This window comes from Planococcus citri, chromosome 1, assembly GCF_950023065.1.
Source record: "Planococcus citri chromosome 1, ihPlaCitr1.1, whole genome shotgun sequence".
NCBI lineage: Eukaryota > Metazoa > Arthropoda > Insecta > Hemiptera > Pseudococcidae > Planococcus > Planococcus citri.
The window spans coordinates 43,021,546-43,042,573 of NC_088677.1; the positions used below are offsets into that span (position 1 = coordinate 43,021,546).

At 35.3% G+C, this 21,028-nt stretch overlaps 1 protein-coding gene across 3 annotated transcripts in view; it reads right to left on the reverse strand.

Moving 5' to 3' along the window:
* The window catches only part of kibra, a 51,010-nt gene that overhangs the window by 5,714 nt on the left and 24,268 nt on the right, over positions 1 to 21,028 (reverse strand). Inside the window, exons 1-6 of one of the 3 annotated variants that reach the window (XM_065345093.1) lie at positions 9,618 to 10,141; positions 5,703 to 5,811; positions 1,967 to 2,126; positions 1,615 to 1,888; positions 496 to 644; positions 238 to 402 (exon numbers count right to left, since the gene is read on the reverse strand). In XM_065345093.1, coding sequence (XP_065201165.1) covers positions 238 to 402; positions 496 to 644; positions 1,615 to 1,888; positions 1,967 to 2,126; positions 5,703 to 5,811; positions 9,618 to 9,764 — 1,004 coding nt within the window. In that variant the 5' untranslated portion in view covers positions 9,765 to 10,141. Of the gene's footprint in view, positions 1 to 237; positions 403 to 495; positions 645 to 1,614; positions 1,889 to 1,966; positions 2,127 to 5,702; positions 5,812 to 9,617; positions 10,142 to 21,028 lie in introns of those variants that run through there. The other 2 variants (XM_065345092.1, XM_065345094.1) reach the window with 2 other exon arrangements.

Consider the following 21,028-nt stretch of genomic DNA (forward strand, 5'->3'; position numbering starts at 1 on the left):
TTTCGGCGAGACACTGAGTACACTATTTTACAGATTTGAGCCCTTCCCCTCCCGAATACATTCATCAGATTTTGCTAAGTTTTTCAGATTTCATACCTCTCTACAGCATGATAATGTAACATATTTTTCATGCATTTATTTTAAAGTCGATTCTTCAAGACCAAAAATATTTCAAATTTCAAAGAAAACTACAAAACAAGCTGAAAAATTATCGAGTATTACGATCGATGTACTCACCTATCGGCGATGGCTTTATTTGAAATTTCTAAAGCGTCGTTTAAGTCTTGTTCGAGTCGTTTAATTTCCTGCTGTACAAAGGCTGTTTCTTGATTGCCACGCTGTCTCGATGTGACACTTCGAAGCTCTCTCAGTAGTTGTTCTTTTTCTTGGAATAATAATAATCTGAAATCACGCATAATATATGAATATAAGAGAATGGATAAACGTCGATCGACGACCGAATATTATAAGTGTGACATCATTCGACCAGCGTACCGATCTTTATCCGATTCTGCCTGTCCAGGGGTGACTTTTTCTTCTAAATCGGCCAGTTGTTGCTGTATATTTTGAATTTTCTTTCTAGCTTCGTCGTACTCTAGTCGCATTCTAGCCATTTCTGCCAGTCTGCTACCCATTGGCATTAGCTACAAATAGATGAAAAAAATATTCCATGAAAAATTGTACGAGCGCATAAATATTATACACGATTAAAAAAATAAGTACAGAACAGTGCGATTGCAAATGCAAATGGTGAAGGGGAGGAGGAGCGAGCAGACCATTCGATGATTCGATGAATAATTTCGTGTAGGTAGGTGCACTCGAACTAGGTAGGTAGCCGATTAATGGGAAAAAAATTATCCTCTTTCGCTAATCAACTTGGTAATAGAGTAAAATGAAATTATAACTTGTTATTAAATCTTTGGTAAAAACAAAATGAATTACGACTAGCTATGAAAATATCGTATACTGGTAGTCTGTCAAATCTTCATTACTCGTATACTATACGTGTAGGTAGGTACATACATCTGTATCTGTACTTTGTATAAATATAGGCAGAGTTACACAGTTTAAAAAATCTCATACGCAGCCAAATTAACACTACAGCAGCCACCGGTTAACTATATAATTATCGGACAAGAAATAGCAATTTTTCTTTCTAAGAAAACTAGCATCGCCGCCAGCCTCTTAGTACAACACACAATCTATAATTATGTTGGAAAAAAAACCTTTGTTTAGAAACGAATACCACCAGTTCTCGTATTAAAAATATCTGTACATGTATATGCACTTTTAAATAGTGCATAACTGAATTTTATATGGTAGGTATACGAATGCGAAGACGAATATCGACTACCTTACCTATCGTAAGTTCATCGAATGCGAACGAAGACGCCGACTAAAAAATTACCGATGCCATTTTGAAAACGCCCGGCTTGGACGTTTTAAACGATAAAATTCGAAGATAAGTCGCGTCGCGAGAATGAGCATTTATGTATAGGCGAGTTTTTTCCATCGCAAACACAAACAGAGCAAGAAAAAAGGTATCCCTACACGTGTCGTGTATAGTACACAATGACTAGTGAGTAATTAAAATTATCATTTTTTTCAATTTACCTCTCCGGAGAGATCAGTCTGTGAAGCGGTATTCGATACCGGTGGTATCGATAGGGTGCTCGCATCCGGTGAGCTTTCGTTGCATAACTGCAACCTAGTTAAATCGTCTTTTAATTTCACTAGCGACTGCATCAATTCCATTCTTTCTTTTTCGCCGGAAGATAGCGATCGTTGGATTTCACGAAGCTCTTCATTTATTGCCTGAGCTTCGGCTATATTATAACAACAGCCGCCGTTTAAACCGGATCCGTTACCGCTGAGTTTTTGTTCGACGCTGCAATCATCACACATGTATCGTTACAATTTGTAGATGCAAGTACATACGAAAATTCCACAACGATAGGAAACTTACGAAGTCAGAGTTTCAACTCCTCTTTGAGTGCAGGTCATTTCGGCTCTGATTTGTTCTAGTTCTCTTTTCAGTCTGGATACGCGATCGCGAGCGTGGGCGACTTCGGATTTTAATAAATCGGGGTCGTATTTCGTACTTAAGCTACTTGTACTGGAACATACTGAAACAATCCAACAAATACCATCGACATTACTACCTAAGCCATTCATCCGCAAAAAAATCATTGTTCATTAGCGCGTGTGCGGCCGTATTTCCAGATTACATTAACGTGAAATTAATATGTACTTATTATATTATACACGCGCATCGCCGATATGCATATACAAGACAAGTTGTATCCATGATAGAGAAAAAAAAAGCAAAAAGAAAAAAAAAAGAAAGTCTATATGTAGTTGTAAAACTAATAGCTACTGTGTAATTTAACCAGCCACAGGCACTAGGTATGTCAATGTGGTGTAAATGTACATCCAACGATAGTGCATGGTGCATAGTCTTGAATATTTTAAAACGAAGAGAATATTTTTTTTCAAAGTTAGCTGTCAGCTATTTTTCCGTCAAAAATAAACTTCAAAATGTGTATTAGAAAACTCGCGAGCCTATTTATGTACATATAAGTCACATGCGATGTAACGATTTTTTTCATCTCACTGCCAGGCTTCTATTCGCTTACTTAATGTATTTTGTGAATTATCTGACATTTTACGCAGCTGTTCAAAAATTACGTATATCAACCAACTGTTCTTACCATCAATATACGCAGGCTACGTAAAGAATATAAACAATAATACGAAAAACAAGCGCATTAGCGTAATTTTTACTCGATTTTTTTCCGAATTCTGATCTACGTTTTTAAAAATGCAATCGGAATCACAAAGACACGGATATTTACTTCGAAAGACTGATAAGGAAACTTACCCAACTGTTGAAAAAATTCTTGGCTAGACAAAGAACAACCATAGCATTCAGAAATACATCAACATTGTTATATTTCAGGAGCTTGATTTCAATTTTTCGATTTCGGCGAGTTTATTCAAATTTGGTTTATTTGGCGCGAAAAAAATCATAGTTTTATAAAATCTAAGAAGAAAGGAAAGGTGAAATTTGGTTCATATCTGGTTTACGACCTCTCTCGAAACTGTCATATAACCTTTCCAAGATGAGAAAATCCAAGAGACCAAGAATTGGCTGGATGCTTCAGAATGACTTAAAAGTCGAAACCACCATCAATCGATTCAAAAAGTCAAAAATGGGACATGAACAAAAATTCCACACTGTAGCTAAATTTGATCAAATAGTGTATGTTTTTATGGAAAATGAGTTCAAGAATTTTTTCCCAAAAATTATGCAATGAAATTCAGCGTTTAAAATTTGGCCTCGCGGGGCGTTTCTATAGCAGCTCTTTCTATTTTTTGGCCAACTTTCAAGAAAAAGATCTGATCGTCATTACTAAATCTTGAGAACCTTTTCATTAAATTGTCTAGCAATAAAACACCTCCCTACTTTATAAAAAAACCTGCGATTTGAAAAATCTTGGAAAATTTTCAAGCAACCCTACGCGAATGATTACAAATGGGAGAGGGGAGAGTTCAAGTCCTCGCCCTAAAATTTTTCTCAGTCTCTTAACGTGAATCCAGATCCACGGGAATCGAAGAGGGAAATTTAAGTGATGGTAATGAAAAGATACAAAATATCTGCGAAATAATCGAATGTCAAAAAAACATAGCTTAAAGCTTTGAGATTAATTTTAAAAAAGAACCCCTCTTCCTTCTTCTTCCCTACCATACAAAATTTTAGCACTTTCTCCCCTTGTTGGAAATTCTAATTTGCAAGCTCATGGTTTTATTATTATTTAAGAGTATTGGTGTCTAAAATCGAAACACCTACACGTAAATTTGAGAAAATAAATCAAGAAAAACATGCCCACGCCTACTTTAAAATAATGAAAGTTCCGATCTCTTAAAAACTCACAAAACCATATCTTCCCCCCCCCCCAAAAAAAAAAAAAACACTTGATTTTTTGTCAATTTTTGAAAAGTAAGTAGGCTAAATATGTACCAATGCAATTTTACTACGTAAACTTCTTTCGTTCTTTCACCACAAACCTGCACTCTTACTCCTATTCCTCACGAGCAAATTTACTCACACATATTCTGTTGTAGGTATGGTTTGGATTGTAATTAATACATAAATAAACATGTGTACGCATAAATTCGCAATCAAATGACTAATCACGTCGATATTCGATTATGTATTTTACACCACGTAAGCATGTATCTCCATCCACCTTTGATATTCGTTGTTACATAAATTAAAAGTACAGAAATCGTTATTATTTGAATTTCAAACTTTTCTTCGCGAAATGTACGAATACATTACATGCGCCTACTGCCGGTGTATCGAACGTCAAACGATAACAAGTTCAATTTATAATAAATGAAATTCTAGGATATAAAACACGACGTAATAAGCATAGGTATTTTTCTTTTGTTTTTTTTGACCGACCCTTTTTTCCATTTTCTTTATCGCGTATATCTTCATTCTTCAACTTACTTATATACTTATTTTTATCAACGATCAAAACGTATGAGAATTGTAAAGAATATCAATTGATACAATTCGTACATACACGTAAACGTATCCTTCCACCATTCCATTATACAAACAACATGACCTCAGAGATAAACAATCTACATTATTATTAACATATATGTGTCAAAGCTCAACATTTCTTGTTATACTGAACATTGAAAACTCAAGATATGTATGTATGTAGTATAATTTCAACGTCATTTTCTCCCTTTCCATTTATTTATTCACATTCTATCGAGAAGGATTTTTCAATAACCTAATTGGGATTTAAAATCATATTGTATGAAATCTGAATAAATTATTCATATGTATTTGTGTGAAAAAAGAAATTTCGGGCTAAATAATTAGAATTATTCATTTTCTGTCGACTTCGCTGAACAGGGATCTAACGAAATTTCTAAAAAAAAAAAATCGACTTTTGCACTCACTCCGCTCCAACAGAAATAGGCTAATTTTTCTACTTTCATTTTCTAAATGTTCGGTTTTTGCCCTTTCGGGCTTTTATTTCGACATTTTTACAAAATCTTTTCAAAAATTGAAAAAAATTCAGAGTTTCAAAAAATTTTAAAATTGAATTATTTCCTTTTTCCAAACATTATCTTATAAAAATTTCATTCACTTATACTAATGGATCAATTTTAAAGCGCATTCTCCTATGATAAAATTACTTTTCTACTTCTTAATGATTGATAATCATATTGTAATTAAAAGACAAATTACTTTCTTATAGGTAAATTTTCATTAAAAATTTCATTTAAAGACGAAGCACGTGTTGAAAAATTCATCCTACAAAAATCCTCATTAACCGGATTGAAAATATTTTCATTAAAATGCCGTTACGTTCGTATAGTACGAAAAAATCTCGACCCTTCTTTTATTCGATAAACTGTTCCTGGTAATTGAGATATAAACAATCGACTAGTTATCACTGTTACAGGAAATACGAATTAAAAATGAGAAAAGTATGTGCAGTATGGTAGCGGGGTTAATAGGATATAGATAATACTTAGATAAAGTAATTACAGTATCGTTAACATAAACCATTTTCTTATCACAAGTTGGTGGTTTAAAGTTGACTAATAATAAATTCCGTACAGCTATATTCACCTAGTATACGTATTACGTATAAATGAAAAATGTTACTTACAACTACTTCTAGAAATGTTAAGTGTATTTAGCGCATTGTTCAAATGATCGTATTCGTCTTGCGCTAAATTCAGCCTTGCTTGTTTTACATCGTATATTTCTTTTTTTGCCTGAAACATAAGGAAATGAAACATTTTTAGTAATCAGGGAAATTGAGAAACAGGTAGAGGTAAGTATAGGTAAATAAAGTTTCTGGAGATATTCACAAGGTGGAATGGTGGACCATTTTAAACGCAGGGATTGCATTCGTAATCACATATACACTATGGAGACGAGTTTCTAAAAGTCATCGTCCTTTTTCACGACACACAAAGGTACGCATATTTAGCCTACAATAGGTACAGTACAAAAGTATAGACGAAATTCAACGCATTCTATTGCATTGTTTAAATGGCCGACAGGTGAAACAGCAACAGAGAAATTACTATCCTCCAGTTGGCAAACTACCATTCAAAAAACGCAATTATGTCTTCTGTTTGAAGGAGCATTCCATAAACCCGAGAACGAGAAGTAAATTACGAGGGAAAACAATCTTCGTCTCGATCATCATCCACCCTAAATCTCTCATCTCACAGCAGGTATCGTATAGACGATAGACGAAACATCATCAATATTCTTTTTCTATCGGGCATCCACCGAAGATAGGTAAAATACTCCATTGCGTTCAAACAACTACGTATATACACACACACACACACACATCGACATTGTTGTACAGTTGGGTAATATCGTTCAAGTTAAGCTTCAAGGGCCGGCGTCAGTATCCATAATGAAGGCCCTAAATGCATTTTGAAAATGTAAATGATTTTAACAAACTCCATTCCAACGAAAAAATTTCAAAAGGGCTTGGCAAAATCCCTCCCAAATCCGTATAAGATTTCATATTTTTAGCACTTTGCAACCACACTCCATGAAACCTATTTAACGTTTCGGTTGTCGATATCGATACCGATGGTATAAATTTTACTTCTCACCTCGATGCTCTCGTCATGTCAAAACTCGGCATACGAAAGAAAAAAATTACATCATGTCAATAAATTTCGATAACACGTGAAAACTTGACTAATTACATTTCACGTCTGACCGAGTATCATCGTCACCGCGTGTTTAGTTTTCATCTCACTTTATTCGACAGTCGTTCAAATTTAATATCATTATCTGGTGCGGAAATTTAAAAATCCAATTCGTACGATTCCGTCAGCGGAATTCCTATGCGCGCGGGTTTAAAAATTTGCTATTGAAAACTCTCACACCGTTATTCATTTTCAATTACAGCACAATTTTAAACCATAAAAATCGATGACAAATATGGAATACTCTTTATATCAAATTGACAGTCTGACGCGATGATCCCCCTCTTCCCAGTTATCTTTTGAGGCATCATTTCTGACAGAAAGGCCATTTCAGAAAACATTTTGAACGATGATGTCAAAAATGCAAACAAATGATCAAAACTCATGGATTTCAGATTGAAAGACCGACTCGAGCTAAAATTCCAAAATAAATAGCTTTTGAAAATGTTCCTCGCAACATTTGGAACATTTCGTGCCATCAAGTTACCTTCACAAAATCACTGATGCTGAACTCGTCTTCGGAGATACCTATACACGGAAGAAAATTAAAAGGAAGCAGAACAGAAGCACATAATAGACTACACTCAACACACTGAAAATGATTCATAAAATCGCAGGGAACCTTCTCTCAAGATTGCATAACGGAAAAAATACATATTTTCGTAAATAGCGGTAACTACATCACATGCACTCACAGCAAACACCAAGCATAAGACAATGATAATTAAAAGTAAGTATCGTTGTAAACATACTGGTAATTTAATTACCACTCAGTAATCGAGAAAAAAATTGCAATTTTAACGCTTCGGTAGGTGTTTAAGATGGCGGGGTAAGGTGCGGTATGTGTTTAATGTATTAATACTGTACAGTGTACAGTATTAATACGAGTACAGACAAAAACGTTCACTGTAATTCAACTTTCAAAAGCTATGTTTACGGAATATTGATAACAAGACGGAACATATTTTGGAGCAAAACTCGTACAAATTACAAAACATACTCATCATCGAGATTTTGACATTAAAGCGCACATCGCAACGTTCCTAAATCATAATTCATAATGTAAATACGAACGGTGTGGCGACATGAATACGTATTACCAACTATATACAGGATTTCAACAGATTTTCTTAAGCAAAATCTTCCATCCCTGCTACAAATTTTGCATGCAAGCGCACACAAAAATATGCCACAGTCAAAAAGAAAACTTTACAGAAGTTGGAAATTCGACGATCTTTAATTTTCAAACTGAAATTAATGTTAATTTTGTAACCTTTTAGAATTGAAATTCCCCCTCCCCCCTCGAATTTAATATAAACTCAAGAGGACTGGGACCACTTCCATTCAATGTACAAGGAGTTTTTTTTTTTACCTATCAATGTAAAATATGAGAAAAAATGTAAAAATGAAATTAACGTCTCCAAAAACCCAACGAAATACAAAGCAAAAATCACAAAAATTTTTCATTTTTTTTTTTGTTTCAATTTTGGGATCTATTGTGGGACTTGAAGACCTCATATCACATAGAGAAATATGCTAAAAAATAATCACCCAAGATCACGGTTTTCAAAAAACTGAACAACACCTTCGAAAATCTCAGCCCAGAAAAATCATTAAAACTGACAACGAAGCGATGAAGAAAGCATACGGGCAAAAAGAAAATTACTATGTACAAAAACAGAAAAAGAGGAAACCAATCATAAACTTCAATTTATGAATATCAAATCAAAACTAATGGTACCCTTAATTTTTTTCCCCCTCAAACAAAATCATTTCAAATTTTCCAACTGTTCGACAATTCCACTCTCTAAATTTGAAACAGTCAATTTCACTGCTTAGCAGTCACGACATTTTGCCTTCTTAAAGCAGTAGTTTTTTTTTACTGCAAAACAGTGAAAAATTACTGAATTGGTCAGTCAAAATGATTTTTTACTGACCAACTCAGTAATTTTTCACTGTTTTGCAGTAAAAAAAAACTACTGCTTTAAAAAGGCAAAATGTCGTGACTGCTAAGCAGTGAAATTGACTGTTTCAAATTTAGAGAGCACGTAGGTATCCTCTTTATAAAAGCAATTTTGTCATTTTTTTCAAATGTTGGTAGGGGGAGGTGAAGTATATTTTTCAACTCCCTCCGCCTCCCACAACAATATCACGTAAAAAATCAAACGAATTAGCTACCAATCTTCATTTTTCGAATCAAAAACCATATCCTTTCCATCCAAAATTTTGCATCAACCTAGGATTTTTTGAAAGGAAATCACTAAGCTAAGCTCGAGTATAACCGGCTGAACGAAAAGTAGGGAAAGATTTGAGGACAAATCCTCGATGTACAAATTGAATAAATAAATAAATTTCAAAGAAAATACGCCAATATTCATCATACTTACGAGTAAATTTTCAAAATAGAATTGCAAAATTTTCAAGTTCAACTTTCACACAAAGTGAAATTTATTTCAATTTTTCAATATTTCAAACGAGTTTCGTACGCTCTACGCCGCGCCACCTCTCCTCGGTAACCTTGAACTTCAACTACAACAAAAGCCTGTCATTTTTTCAACGGGAAGCGGCAGGTGGAGAGGGTGAAAATCAAAACAGTGCGGGAAAGCAATTTTTACGAATACGAATGTAATTGTGATGTAGTACATAATATGGTAAGAAGGAAGCAAGGGGAGGGGAGGACGATCGATTTTTAAAAATAGTTCACTCGATGAAACAAAGAGAGGCATCTCGTTTGCCTCTTTCTCTTCAACTACATACTCGTACTTACTAAAATACAAGTACCAGCACTCAGCACTAGATACTACGAAAATCATTTAGGTAGGTAGAGGTACTCGGATACTTACAACGTCGTAATAAATATACGAGACGAATAATTCGCGAAAATAACAACACAATATGACGGTATCGTAATCGATCCACGTGTAATCGATGTAATAGGCGATTAAATTCGCTCGATCAGCGCCATTTTTATCGACCAACGAGCACGTCATGTTTTCGGCGCGAAAAAAACCAAACAACACTGATGATGGAGTGATGGAAACTCCTGTGAAAAAACGCACGTAGGTAATTCCGCTTACGAATCACAATGACCACGCTGATATTTCACTCGATCACTGATCAATGGTGATCCGCGTCACTACAACGAAATCGATCGAATTCGATCACAATTCACAACCGCACGCATACCAAATAGGTATCCGAAAAAACGGGCACATTCGCGCATATTTTCCCGCAATTTCCGTACGTCTAGGTACCGGCGACCGGGGCCAACGCACACGCGACCACAACAACAATAACAAGACGATCCAGCGCAGACGTCTGCCGTATGCACTCGTACTCTAAATCGGCACTAAATCCAAATCGGCAACAATCGAAAAGAACAGCAGAAGAGAAGAATAAGAAGCGCGGAATTCGTACAACCTAGGTCCACGACGAGGGGCACCCTAACCGGAACATCCCTCCAGACTCCAGTGGATTGGAATCTTCCTCGTGAATCGGCGAAAAAATCGAGTTGAGCCGGCGAACGCGAGGCGGAGTCGCGCGCCACCAGAATAATTCCAATTCCAACCTCGACGGACATGGTCGACGCTATCTACACAGCACAGCACATAACGGCAAGAGATGGAAAGAGAGCGACCTTGCGCGCCCCAAAAGAATTCCAACTATGACCCCAGCATGCATACGAGTACACCGGTTCGCCCAGTCAGTAAATTCCAAACGTAAAACCACAATAAAGATATACATAGAAGGTTAACTACAACAAATACCGCCAGATTCATCTATCAACTCCGAGAGGTAATACGGACCTTTTTTTTTACATTTTTTCTTTCTTCCTCTCACTCTCTTTCTCACATTTCTGTTGTATATTTATCTTACTTCTACCCCTTTCTCTTTTAGTCTTTTTTTTTTCTATCATCCATCGTCTCATCTTCGGATAATCTGAATACGTTCCGTTCTCTCTACAGTCTACATTGGAATTAGGTACGTTGATTTTCTTATTGACTATGACCAGATAACGAAGATGCCATCGCGTACTAACCAATAAATCCGAGGTATTTTTTTTCTTCCTCGACCAATGAGATTATGATCTGGAATTTAGGTGCGAATGTGTTCCACGCACAAGTTACAACCCACAACAATGAAGTACTCTCGCTGATGGTCGAATTTATCGCGTTTTATTCTCAATTCGCGCATGATTATTGAAATATGCCATCAAATCCGGGAAATGTTCAATTAACTAAAAGCGACCCTCCCGCTCCCCTCTACCACAATTTGTTGGAAAAACATCGCGATTAAATTATCTCATATTTCAAACGACCAATTACAGTACGCGTATAAAAAGTGTGTTTTAATTTCAATTGCACGATGACGCGACCATGGCGATTCTTCATCTATATGTACCTACCATTATATCGTATTCTCCAACTGAGATACTTGAATTTTTACGAGAATGAAATTGAGCTTTGAGCTTTTTGCAGTGAAATAGTCAGAAAGTATACGTAATAATAACTTTTTATGACTTTTCCCTACTTCGTCTGAAAAACTGAAGCAGTTTTCTATATCAGGAGAAAATACATAAATATACTCAATTGACAAAATGTTATCGACTTTTCTGACGCAGAATTTTCTACATAACAAGAAAAGCCCAAAGTAATTAATTTTGATAGGTTTTTTCTTCTAGTAATAGGTTAATTAAAAAATCACTAATACGCCATCTAGGCCAAAATCGTCAATTTCTTATTTATAAGATTTATGATAATTCCCATTGAAGAAAGTATATCACGCTATTTTGGAAACTTCTGACCGACCTTTCAGGTGAACTACTGGACTGAAATTCAGGCTTACTAGACAAATGTCAACTCAAAACAGGTCATATATTAAGAAAAAAATGGGATCAACTTTACACATGCAGGTATAGGTAGGTAGGTCTAGGTACTAGGTCTAGGTCTAGGTACCTGGCAGATTGAAAGACGGGAAATATTATCCTTTATAACTTTAATTTGCGCTAGAAAAATTTGCATGTTCGACTACTTGACATAGTTGCTCAACACACGAACAACAAATATTTCTACATCTAGGTAGTTAGGTAGGTGCATATGAAAAAAAAAAAAAAAAAAAAATCGCAGTCGGTAAGTAAAAATTATACGATATCGTTTGTAATTAACACGAGAATTTGGCGAATTAATTTGGAATCAATGTAACAGTAAGCGGATTACAATCACGTATTGTTTTCTTATCATAATGAATCACAAAAGAAATTTGTAAATTAGCTATTTAAGCGATAGGTAATCGGCGATGAAAGAGATTTTTCAAAGACGTCGTAATACGCTTTGCGGACGGCGACGATGACGACGAAATGAGCAAAAATTCAATCTTTATTAATCATTTCCGGATTCCGGAACACAGTTTTTATTTTACCTACTTGAAAAAAAAACAACATTCGGTTGAAATTGAACACCTGCTGCACATGTATGATTACAATTTGTCGTTCAGTATTAAATATCGTCAAATATTAGTTCATAAATCGATTAGATATTTTGTACTTCACTGATACATGCTATTAAAATAAGGTACTTATTAAAATTCTCCAATTCATGATATTCGACGTGACAATCTTACATCAGAAATTTTCCAAAAAAAAGTATTGATGACGTGCACGTGCATCAGTTTGCAATAAAGTAGAAGGCATGCTCACGTGTTTAACTCTCAACCAAAATTTTAATTTTATACCTAGTATTTTCTCCACCTTACAAAGACTGAAAACTACAATAAAATTAATAAATTTAAGGTGTGTACTTTCAAAATTGATTATGGAATTTTGTACGGCTACTTGAACTATCAACCCTAGAATTTCCAAAATTTCCAAATTCGATACGCCCTTTGTGAAAATGATGCCTGCGCTAGAATCAAATGCTTCGGTAATTTTACAAGAAGGCGCTCATTTGCCATACGTGACCCTCACTTGCTTTCCTCTCTACGGTCATTTTACGCTGCTTACACTTATTGTAGGTATATACGGTAGATAACCGAATACTTGAAATATTCACTCAAATCATCCGTGTCTCAGCTTCGCGACATCGATATTTATATGCACACGATTCGTCAAAGCCGAAAAGGGTAAAATGCCGCATTCCAAGACCGCCCATCAAAACGTACTATACGTACAACGCTGCAGAAGACAGAATATTCGACAATGGTAACGATAACGAATTACCGCACGAATGCTCGACTATCGTAAAAAGGTGAAAAAAATAATAAGAATGCGAAGAAGGTCATAAAGATGTAAAATTAAAGCCGTAATTATACGAACGTAGGTCAAGACCTACGAATTCTTTTACCTTGTTATCAGTGCATTATCATCTTATTCTCCCTACGATATACTATACTCAACAGTGCGTGGTACAGGCAGAGGCACTAGGCAGACAGTCATGTACTTATACTGTGTGTGTGTATACCTAATGCCATGGAGTACATTAACTACAATATAACTACATATATTATACCTTCTTAGTTAGTATACGATCAAGGAAGAAGACGTAAAAAAAAATACACAGTATACCAATGTACCGGGATAACATTACACGTAAATAGTCTATCTTTATCAGAAAAGGTCACTCATCATTCGCCCACTTCTTGTAATCATTCTTTCGAGTCGATTCAACGGTTGAAAAAGTCAAAAAAAAAAAATCACGTCATCGCGCTGAAAAAACAGTAACTAGGTATGAATCGTCTAGCTAGATCTAATACATTGCCCTTCGAAGTTCGAATTATTTTCATTAAGAAGTAGGTAGGTAGTAGGTACCCTGTCTCCAATATCGAAATATACCTACTGAGCAAAATACCAGAGCATATTTCAAAACTAGAATACGAAAATCATAATCTTTGCACAGCGACATCCGAGTACAAACAGGAATCATCAAAAAACACGTAACTTCCTTTTGCTTTTTTCTTCTCCTTCTATCTATTCGTAATTCGTAAACGTATAACTCTTACGAACTAGTTTATTCGAAGAAAAATCATCGCTTTCTCACGGGATCGTCGACAGAAAGAGAAAGAGAGAAAGAAAACAAATTTATAACGCCAAAAATAGTACGTATTTCGTCGCGTTTATTAATTTATTTACACTTAATTACGAATATGCCGCGATACTCTACACGAGTAAAACAAATGCTCATGCTGCTTTTGAAAAAAATCCCAATTATCGAACTAAATTACAACTTGATTCTTATCCGCCGTCGTTACCAAATTAGCCACCATCGACGTTTCAAAACCTACACACGAGTATGCCGAAAAATACAATCCATTATTAAATTATTACGATTCTATCTAATTAATGGAGAATGTTTTTAAGCGTGATTTTACAATTTGCACAGCGCTTATATCGTGGAAAAACCACTTTTTATTCGCGATATTTTCTCCTTCGTCGCGAATAAAAATCACCATGAATCGCGAATGATGAAATGTCCGAAACAATATCGTTTTTTGCAGTAAGTATAGTCGAAATATAGGTGCGGAGGAACTAATCCGACCCGAGAAAAATGATCCGCGAATAAAAACTGAGTTGATCGAATTTGAATTAAAATAAAAAAATAGATGATAAGGAAATTAAACGAAATTGAAAAGATCAGCGGAGAAGGAAGAGGAGTTGGAGGGATTGTATACCGAAAAATACATAGGCACCTACAGATAGATATCTATTCGAACTCGACATCACCGAAAACATTATACGAGTAGTAAGTAAAGTACGTATGTACATATAATAAAAATCATCAATTTTTTAAAAATTTGCCAGAAATTGGGAGGGAGCCTCGACCTAACCCTTATTATACGAGTAGTTCTAAATTTACTCATTACCGCTCAGGAAATACTTACCGGCCTTCAAAGTTGGGTAGTTTTACGATAAAATATGGTAAGGTGAAAAAAAAAAACTTAGCTCTATACCCTTCCTTCCACCTAATCAGACTTTGAATTCATATTGTCTAAAATCTGTATTAAAATCCAACGTAAGTGCTCTTATTTGATCCTCACCGATTTCACTGACTTAATCAGTTTCCTCACACAGCTGCCAATCCTAAATTTACTAACAAGACATCACACATACAAGATAATCAGCGATTACTCACACCATCAACCATCACACACAGATGCATAATTTTTCTAGTTAGTGAGCATGATTTTTACGTGACGGTGACACTCGAATCCAATCTGAAATAGGTACTCGTATACAGAATATTTGTCGTACTGATGGGTTTTCGCCAACTACGATCTTTTTCCAAATGAATGAAACGCGATACGATACGATACGATACCAGCATGAAAACTACACTTAGCGAATACAGCATAATTGACCGGAATATCTTTAGACTGAAAAGACGAATGAATACCACCATACACTACATCAGTGGGTCTAGATAGGTAGGTACAGGTAGGTAGGTACTTATATTCAGCACTTCCTGACGAGGGGAAAAACCAGATCAGCAATTTTTTCGAAAACTGCCATCTTTTGAATGATTTGAAAATAGAAACACGCGCTTAATCACTAGTAGGTAAGTATGAAACATGTACAACGACGACGAGCGAATAAATCACTCTTGAAAAAATTGAAAATGTGATCAAAATTGAAAAATGAAAACATGTATCGGGGTATTGAATATTGATACATACAATACGGTTTGGTATTTTCTTATCGATACTGCCATCAGCCCATCACGTTGACCATCATCAGTGAAAATTCTTCGAAAGCTAACCTTACTTACTATTCATATATCGCGATCGATGGAATTCTAAATAATGTATGTATCACGAATCTCGACTAATCACCCGAGTACATCGAATTACTGGTCCATTTCTACAAATGCATCGGTAATAAAAATTCCTTTTCAAGACCTTTACCCTTTTTACTAATCAGATCGATTTCAAATCTGGTTTCTTCTATACTATACTTTACCAACTCAACACAGAGTCATACCTACATATATTACATACCTTACCTACTCACACATTCTCGAAATAAAAATTTGATAAAAAAAATATATCAACGGTCCAATAATCAAAACGCAACATACCATGAAATTTACCTAATCGTAATCGTACCTACTTAAGTAAACGTTCGCTAATTAAAACACATTCCAGAGTAATAACGAAACCCTTGATACATATTACGCATACCTACTTATTTACTTTTCTCGCTTATCATCGTATACTTGAGTGGAAAAAAATTTCAACCGTGAAAATGAGATAGATCCACCATTGGCTACACACTTCCTCTCGATCATAGGTTGTTTAGGTGAGCTTAAGTACACACAATAACGTGGCAAATGAAGAATCATTTGAGTTTGTTACCAGTACGAAGAAAGAGCAATGTGAAAAAATGTGATCATGATCACCCTATCTAGTCAGCAGTAGCTATTCGAATGAAAACTAGCTTCCTTTTCAATCATGGGTGCTGCCTTAGCTCGCCGACAAGAATGTCGTTTTCCCACTATTCTAGGTATACCTGCAACTTAATCTGACGTTCAACTTCTAAATTAATAACATACGTAGAGTAGGTACAAACAACACGTATACGTATATTCTCGAGACTGGCGACTAACTAACGAGTACCTATAGCCTATACCTACGAGTAGTACCTAGATCTGCTCGCGCGCCATATTCCATGAGTACATTCTTCTTCTCGTATACAGGCTGCTGTTTGCTCCTTACAGTATTCCCTATCCTATCCTCATGCTTTGCTGCTTTAGCTCTTCCAACTTACGGCACAACCTCCGCAGCCACACTCAGTAGTTTCTTATTGCTAACGTAATAACTCGGAAAATATGATTAAATTAGCATTAACAACGGTGCGCGATGCAATGATGCGCGATTAAATTTCGCCCATCAGCATCTCGAGCAACTACATAATATTTCTCCGAAGCGTTTGTATGTACCATATCCAGGTAAAACAAAAATCATTACATAGCACAGGTTGAGCGAGAACGTTGCCTTATCGGTGCCCCCGTCCCATCAATCTGAACCTGAAGTCCTGAACCTCCATCTGAAAACTTTACTTTCGAATCGCAATGAACAACTTTCGCATTAACAAATTTTAAATATCTGTCGTCATTGTCGAGATGTGAGCGACACTTCGAGTGTTTTAGAGCGGAAAATGCGTTTCCACGTAAGAAAACCCAGTTCAACATAAACACGAATACTGTTTTTTCTAATTCATCATGGATAATACATACCTACTACTCACTCAACGCTTACAAACCCAAGTTTTTTTTTCTTTAGCCCCTTTGGATTTTTTTCACGTTAAAAATGAAAATTTCCTTTAAAAAATCTGATTCATCTAAATCACCTACTCATTTCGGCAACTCATCAAATTTAAACGCAGTAAATTACGTAAAAACATCGGAAATTGTTGTTGCCTGACAAAGTAATTCGGCTCTCAATTATTATGCTCTCAGATCGACTGTTATCTGACACAAGGGTTAAACGAAATCGCGATGGTGCCGTATTTCAACCAACTTCAACTGAGAATATCTCGTCAAGGAATGATTTTCTGAATTTAGTCTGCGTCACTCTTGATCTGAATATTCAAAAACTCGTGGCTCATCGTTTGATAAATTTCTGTTTTCACGTTCAACCCTAGATAGTACATACCTATTCATCACTATTATTAAATGTACACGTTCTAAAAACACCTTCCTATGAATGAATGACGATCTAATTATGCATTCTGCAGTTCATCAAAGGTAGGTATGTGTGCTTTCATCGCATTTCTTCGAGATTACGCAAACCCAAAAAACTTGTCGAGATTCATCGAATACGAAAAAAAAGGGGGAAAACGCCTGAATAAATATCAAACAACTCGTCGGATTCTTTTTTTTTACGTAGGTCTGGGTACTCAAACTTATACGTTCTATTCGGTTGGAATTTCGTATGACGCAAGTTTTACTATTAAAGGTAAATAGATGCCTGTCGGCATTCGTGCCATGTTTTACATAATCTTGGCCATTTTTGAGATGCTTTTTCGCAAAAAATATCATACTACTAATAATAATATTAATAACACGAAATACTACAAACGTCTTTCTAATAATATACACAGTGACCGAACCTATTGTCATCGTCTTCGTAAATTAATTTCTTTCGTTATGTACCGATAAAAATAAAGTTTTATCTGTCCAGAATAGTGTTAACAATAGGTAAACAATGACCATTTTCGTGAGGTAACTTATAAAATGGATCAACAAAATAGAAAAAAATTATCATCCAAGTCTCGATTCTATGTATTAAGTAAGTTATAAGAGTGCAATCTGAATTTTTAAGACATTGAGATGATGTGCTCAATTTTTCATAATTTGGTGCAGTTTCAGGATTTGACCAATTTGTTGATATTTTTAAGGCTACATATTTAGTTCAGCAGTTCTTCCGAAGTTGAAACTTGAAATCGCCGCCTTTTCTGAAAATTTTGAAATTTTCTCCAATTTTCCATTCCAGCTTTACAATATAAAACTATGCGTAGCAAAACTTACAAGATCGAAATCTGATATTCTTCGAAGCTAAAATTTTCTAAATGGACTTGAATTTGATCATTTCAGTTTACACCAACAACCTAGGACATGAATATTCTTTATAATCGAGTGATTCATCAAAAATTCAGGTGTCCAGACCTGAAGAGTTCAAAACACGATTCTCTCGTACCAATCAAACAAAAATGAAGGGCATTTCATGGAAATAACAGCTCAATTTTCCAATTGAACAAACCGAGAGCCGAAATAAATTTCGCCAAAAAATTGTTTGATTAAAGAAAATGTTCTTCTTTATTCAACGTACGCTTACGTGTATACTTTACGAACACAACGACCCACTTGATCAAAACACTCAAACAACATTTTTATCACCCACACGCAACGATAAATTTATCAGCGATTCGTACACCACACACACACACTAACGAGCATCACAAGCTTTAAATATTTCACAAATGGATCCGTTATTTCTTAGAAAAATTCTAATTCACGCCAATATCAACATTTTCACAGCAAACCGTCGAACAACCGCCGCGGCCGCGCCGCTATTTTTCAAAATTACTCAAATTCCACCGTTTCTCCCAGAATACGACCACAACGTAAAACGACATGAAATATTTCGTAAAATGAAATAAAAATCAAGGATTTGCATCCTTCTAACCCCTTGTCTGTATGTTTCGTTGGTTTCCCAATTTAATTTTAGAACTTAGGATCATTTTATTTTTCTCCGCTGCATTACACTGCAGTGGAAAATACAACCAAATATGATATCATAACCGGTAATACCTAATCAACAATATTATACTACATAAAAACAACTTTCCAAATACCTAGCTGTACATCGACGTGCATTAAAAAAATCATATCAACGCTGGACAACCTTTAGGTTAAAAACTCGCCAAAACTATATCAAAACTGCATTGCACTTTTCAACCTAACGCATGCATTACACATACGTTCGTATATGCTTACATAACTTCAGCTAAGTACGCTATAACTGCATTTTATTTTAATATGATCGTCAACGCCATCGTATTACAACTTTCATCAAAATCTTCACTTATCGTTTATGCTAAAATGACGTAACGATCGAGGGCGATTTGCACGTCGTCGGGTCGAATCGCAAATATCGCGAGAGTAATAAGCAAGTGAACATCAATACATGAGGTTGATATAGTTTGACAAAGTGATTTTGTATCCCACGTTCCGCAGAACACTGGGATGAAACCGAATTTCATAAAATTCTATCCAAGAAGCCGTCGGTTTTTGAGAATTTTGAATATTTGGCCCCACTAATTTTCAGATCAGGTTGCAATTTAAAAAAAATGGAACTTGAAGCATTGCTCCCTCCGATAGATTAAGCAAGCAGAATGTGACCTAGCGCAGAGATTCGCTTTTCTAACCATCTCTTCGTTCTGAATTTGGAAAAAACTGCGAAAAAATTATTGTAAGTACGAGACATAAAAATGAAAATTACGATCGTAAACTCGGATTTTTCAACTAAAAACGCCAATTTCCGGAATTTCTCTTTTATTAAAAATAATATTTTCCTCATTTTCCCAACCTTTCTATCCAATAAAAGACCTTTTTGATACCTCACTTTTTTCAACTCTATAAGATCAATTACAAGTTCCTCGAATTGCGAGGCACATATGTCCCTCGATATACATAATATAAGCAATCTATGAGCCATAAACAGACAACAATACCCATACAAACAAAACACACACACACGAATCGATGTTAATCGAGTGTTAAACAAAAATCTACCTTTTATCATCAATTTTATAATTTTCACGCGTTTTAATTCGGAATTTTCTAGAATTAGAATAATTATCCTATTTTATATATCCGATAATACACGTAGATGTTACCAAATTATATTTTCAGTTTTGGATATAACCATAGATAACCTTATCAATTAGTAATTTAATCGGAAGAAATTGAGCACCATCGTCGTATTGACGCGCTTCACTCCGATTCGATTGAAATGCACTTGATAACCTCGATTAACGCTTGTTTTTTCACTATTTTCATTTCCATTATTTTTCTCATTCTTTACCAATCAACTTTCGTTTTTGTTTCGAAATTCTCATCCCTGATCGTCACAGCTTCGGATAAAAACACGTTCAGAAACGCAAAAAAAAAAAAAAAAGACAGTAAGGGCAATAGTATACTCGAGTACCAATTCTAACAGCAGACTTTGACGAAGCAATATACCTACATATTTAATCGATCCAAAAGTGGTCGAAAATTCAAAACTAACCCAAAATCTATAATACGGACAGAAAAAAAAACCTATGTAGATTTCATATTCAGAAACAAAGGAGGAAAAATCATCCACTGAACGAGCGATGAAAATGAAAAATGACAAACCTGCAAAATCTTACAGATTTGAGATAAGATAACTGAAATGGCAAATCTATAAGAAATGAATTCAAGTTAGCGGACTTGAAAATGGACCTATGAGTCCAATCACAGAGCGCAGGACTACCCCGTGTAAGTTGAAAAATCATCAACAAAATAATGTAGTACGTGAAAAGCCCGTGATTTAAGACCTGCGGGAGGAGAAAAGTCGACACAGTGATAACATTTCATCAGCTGAAACAACCTTTATCTACTCTCCTTTCCCTCATTTCACTACAAATTACACAGTTCACCCTAAAACACGATGACAGGTGTGATAGGTATGATACTTTTATCCAATCATCACCATTTACTTTTCGAAAAGAAACACCTAT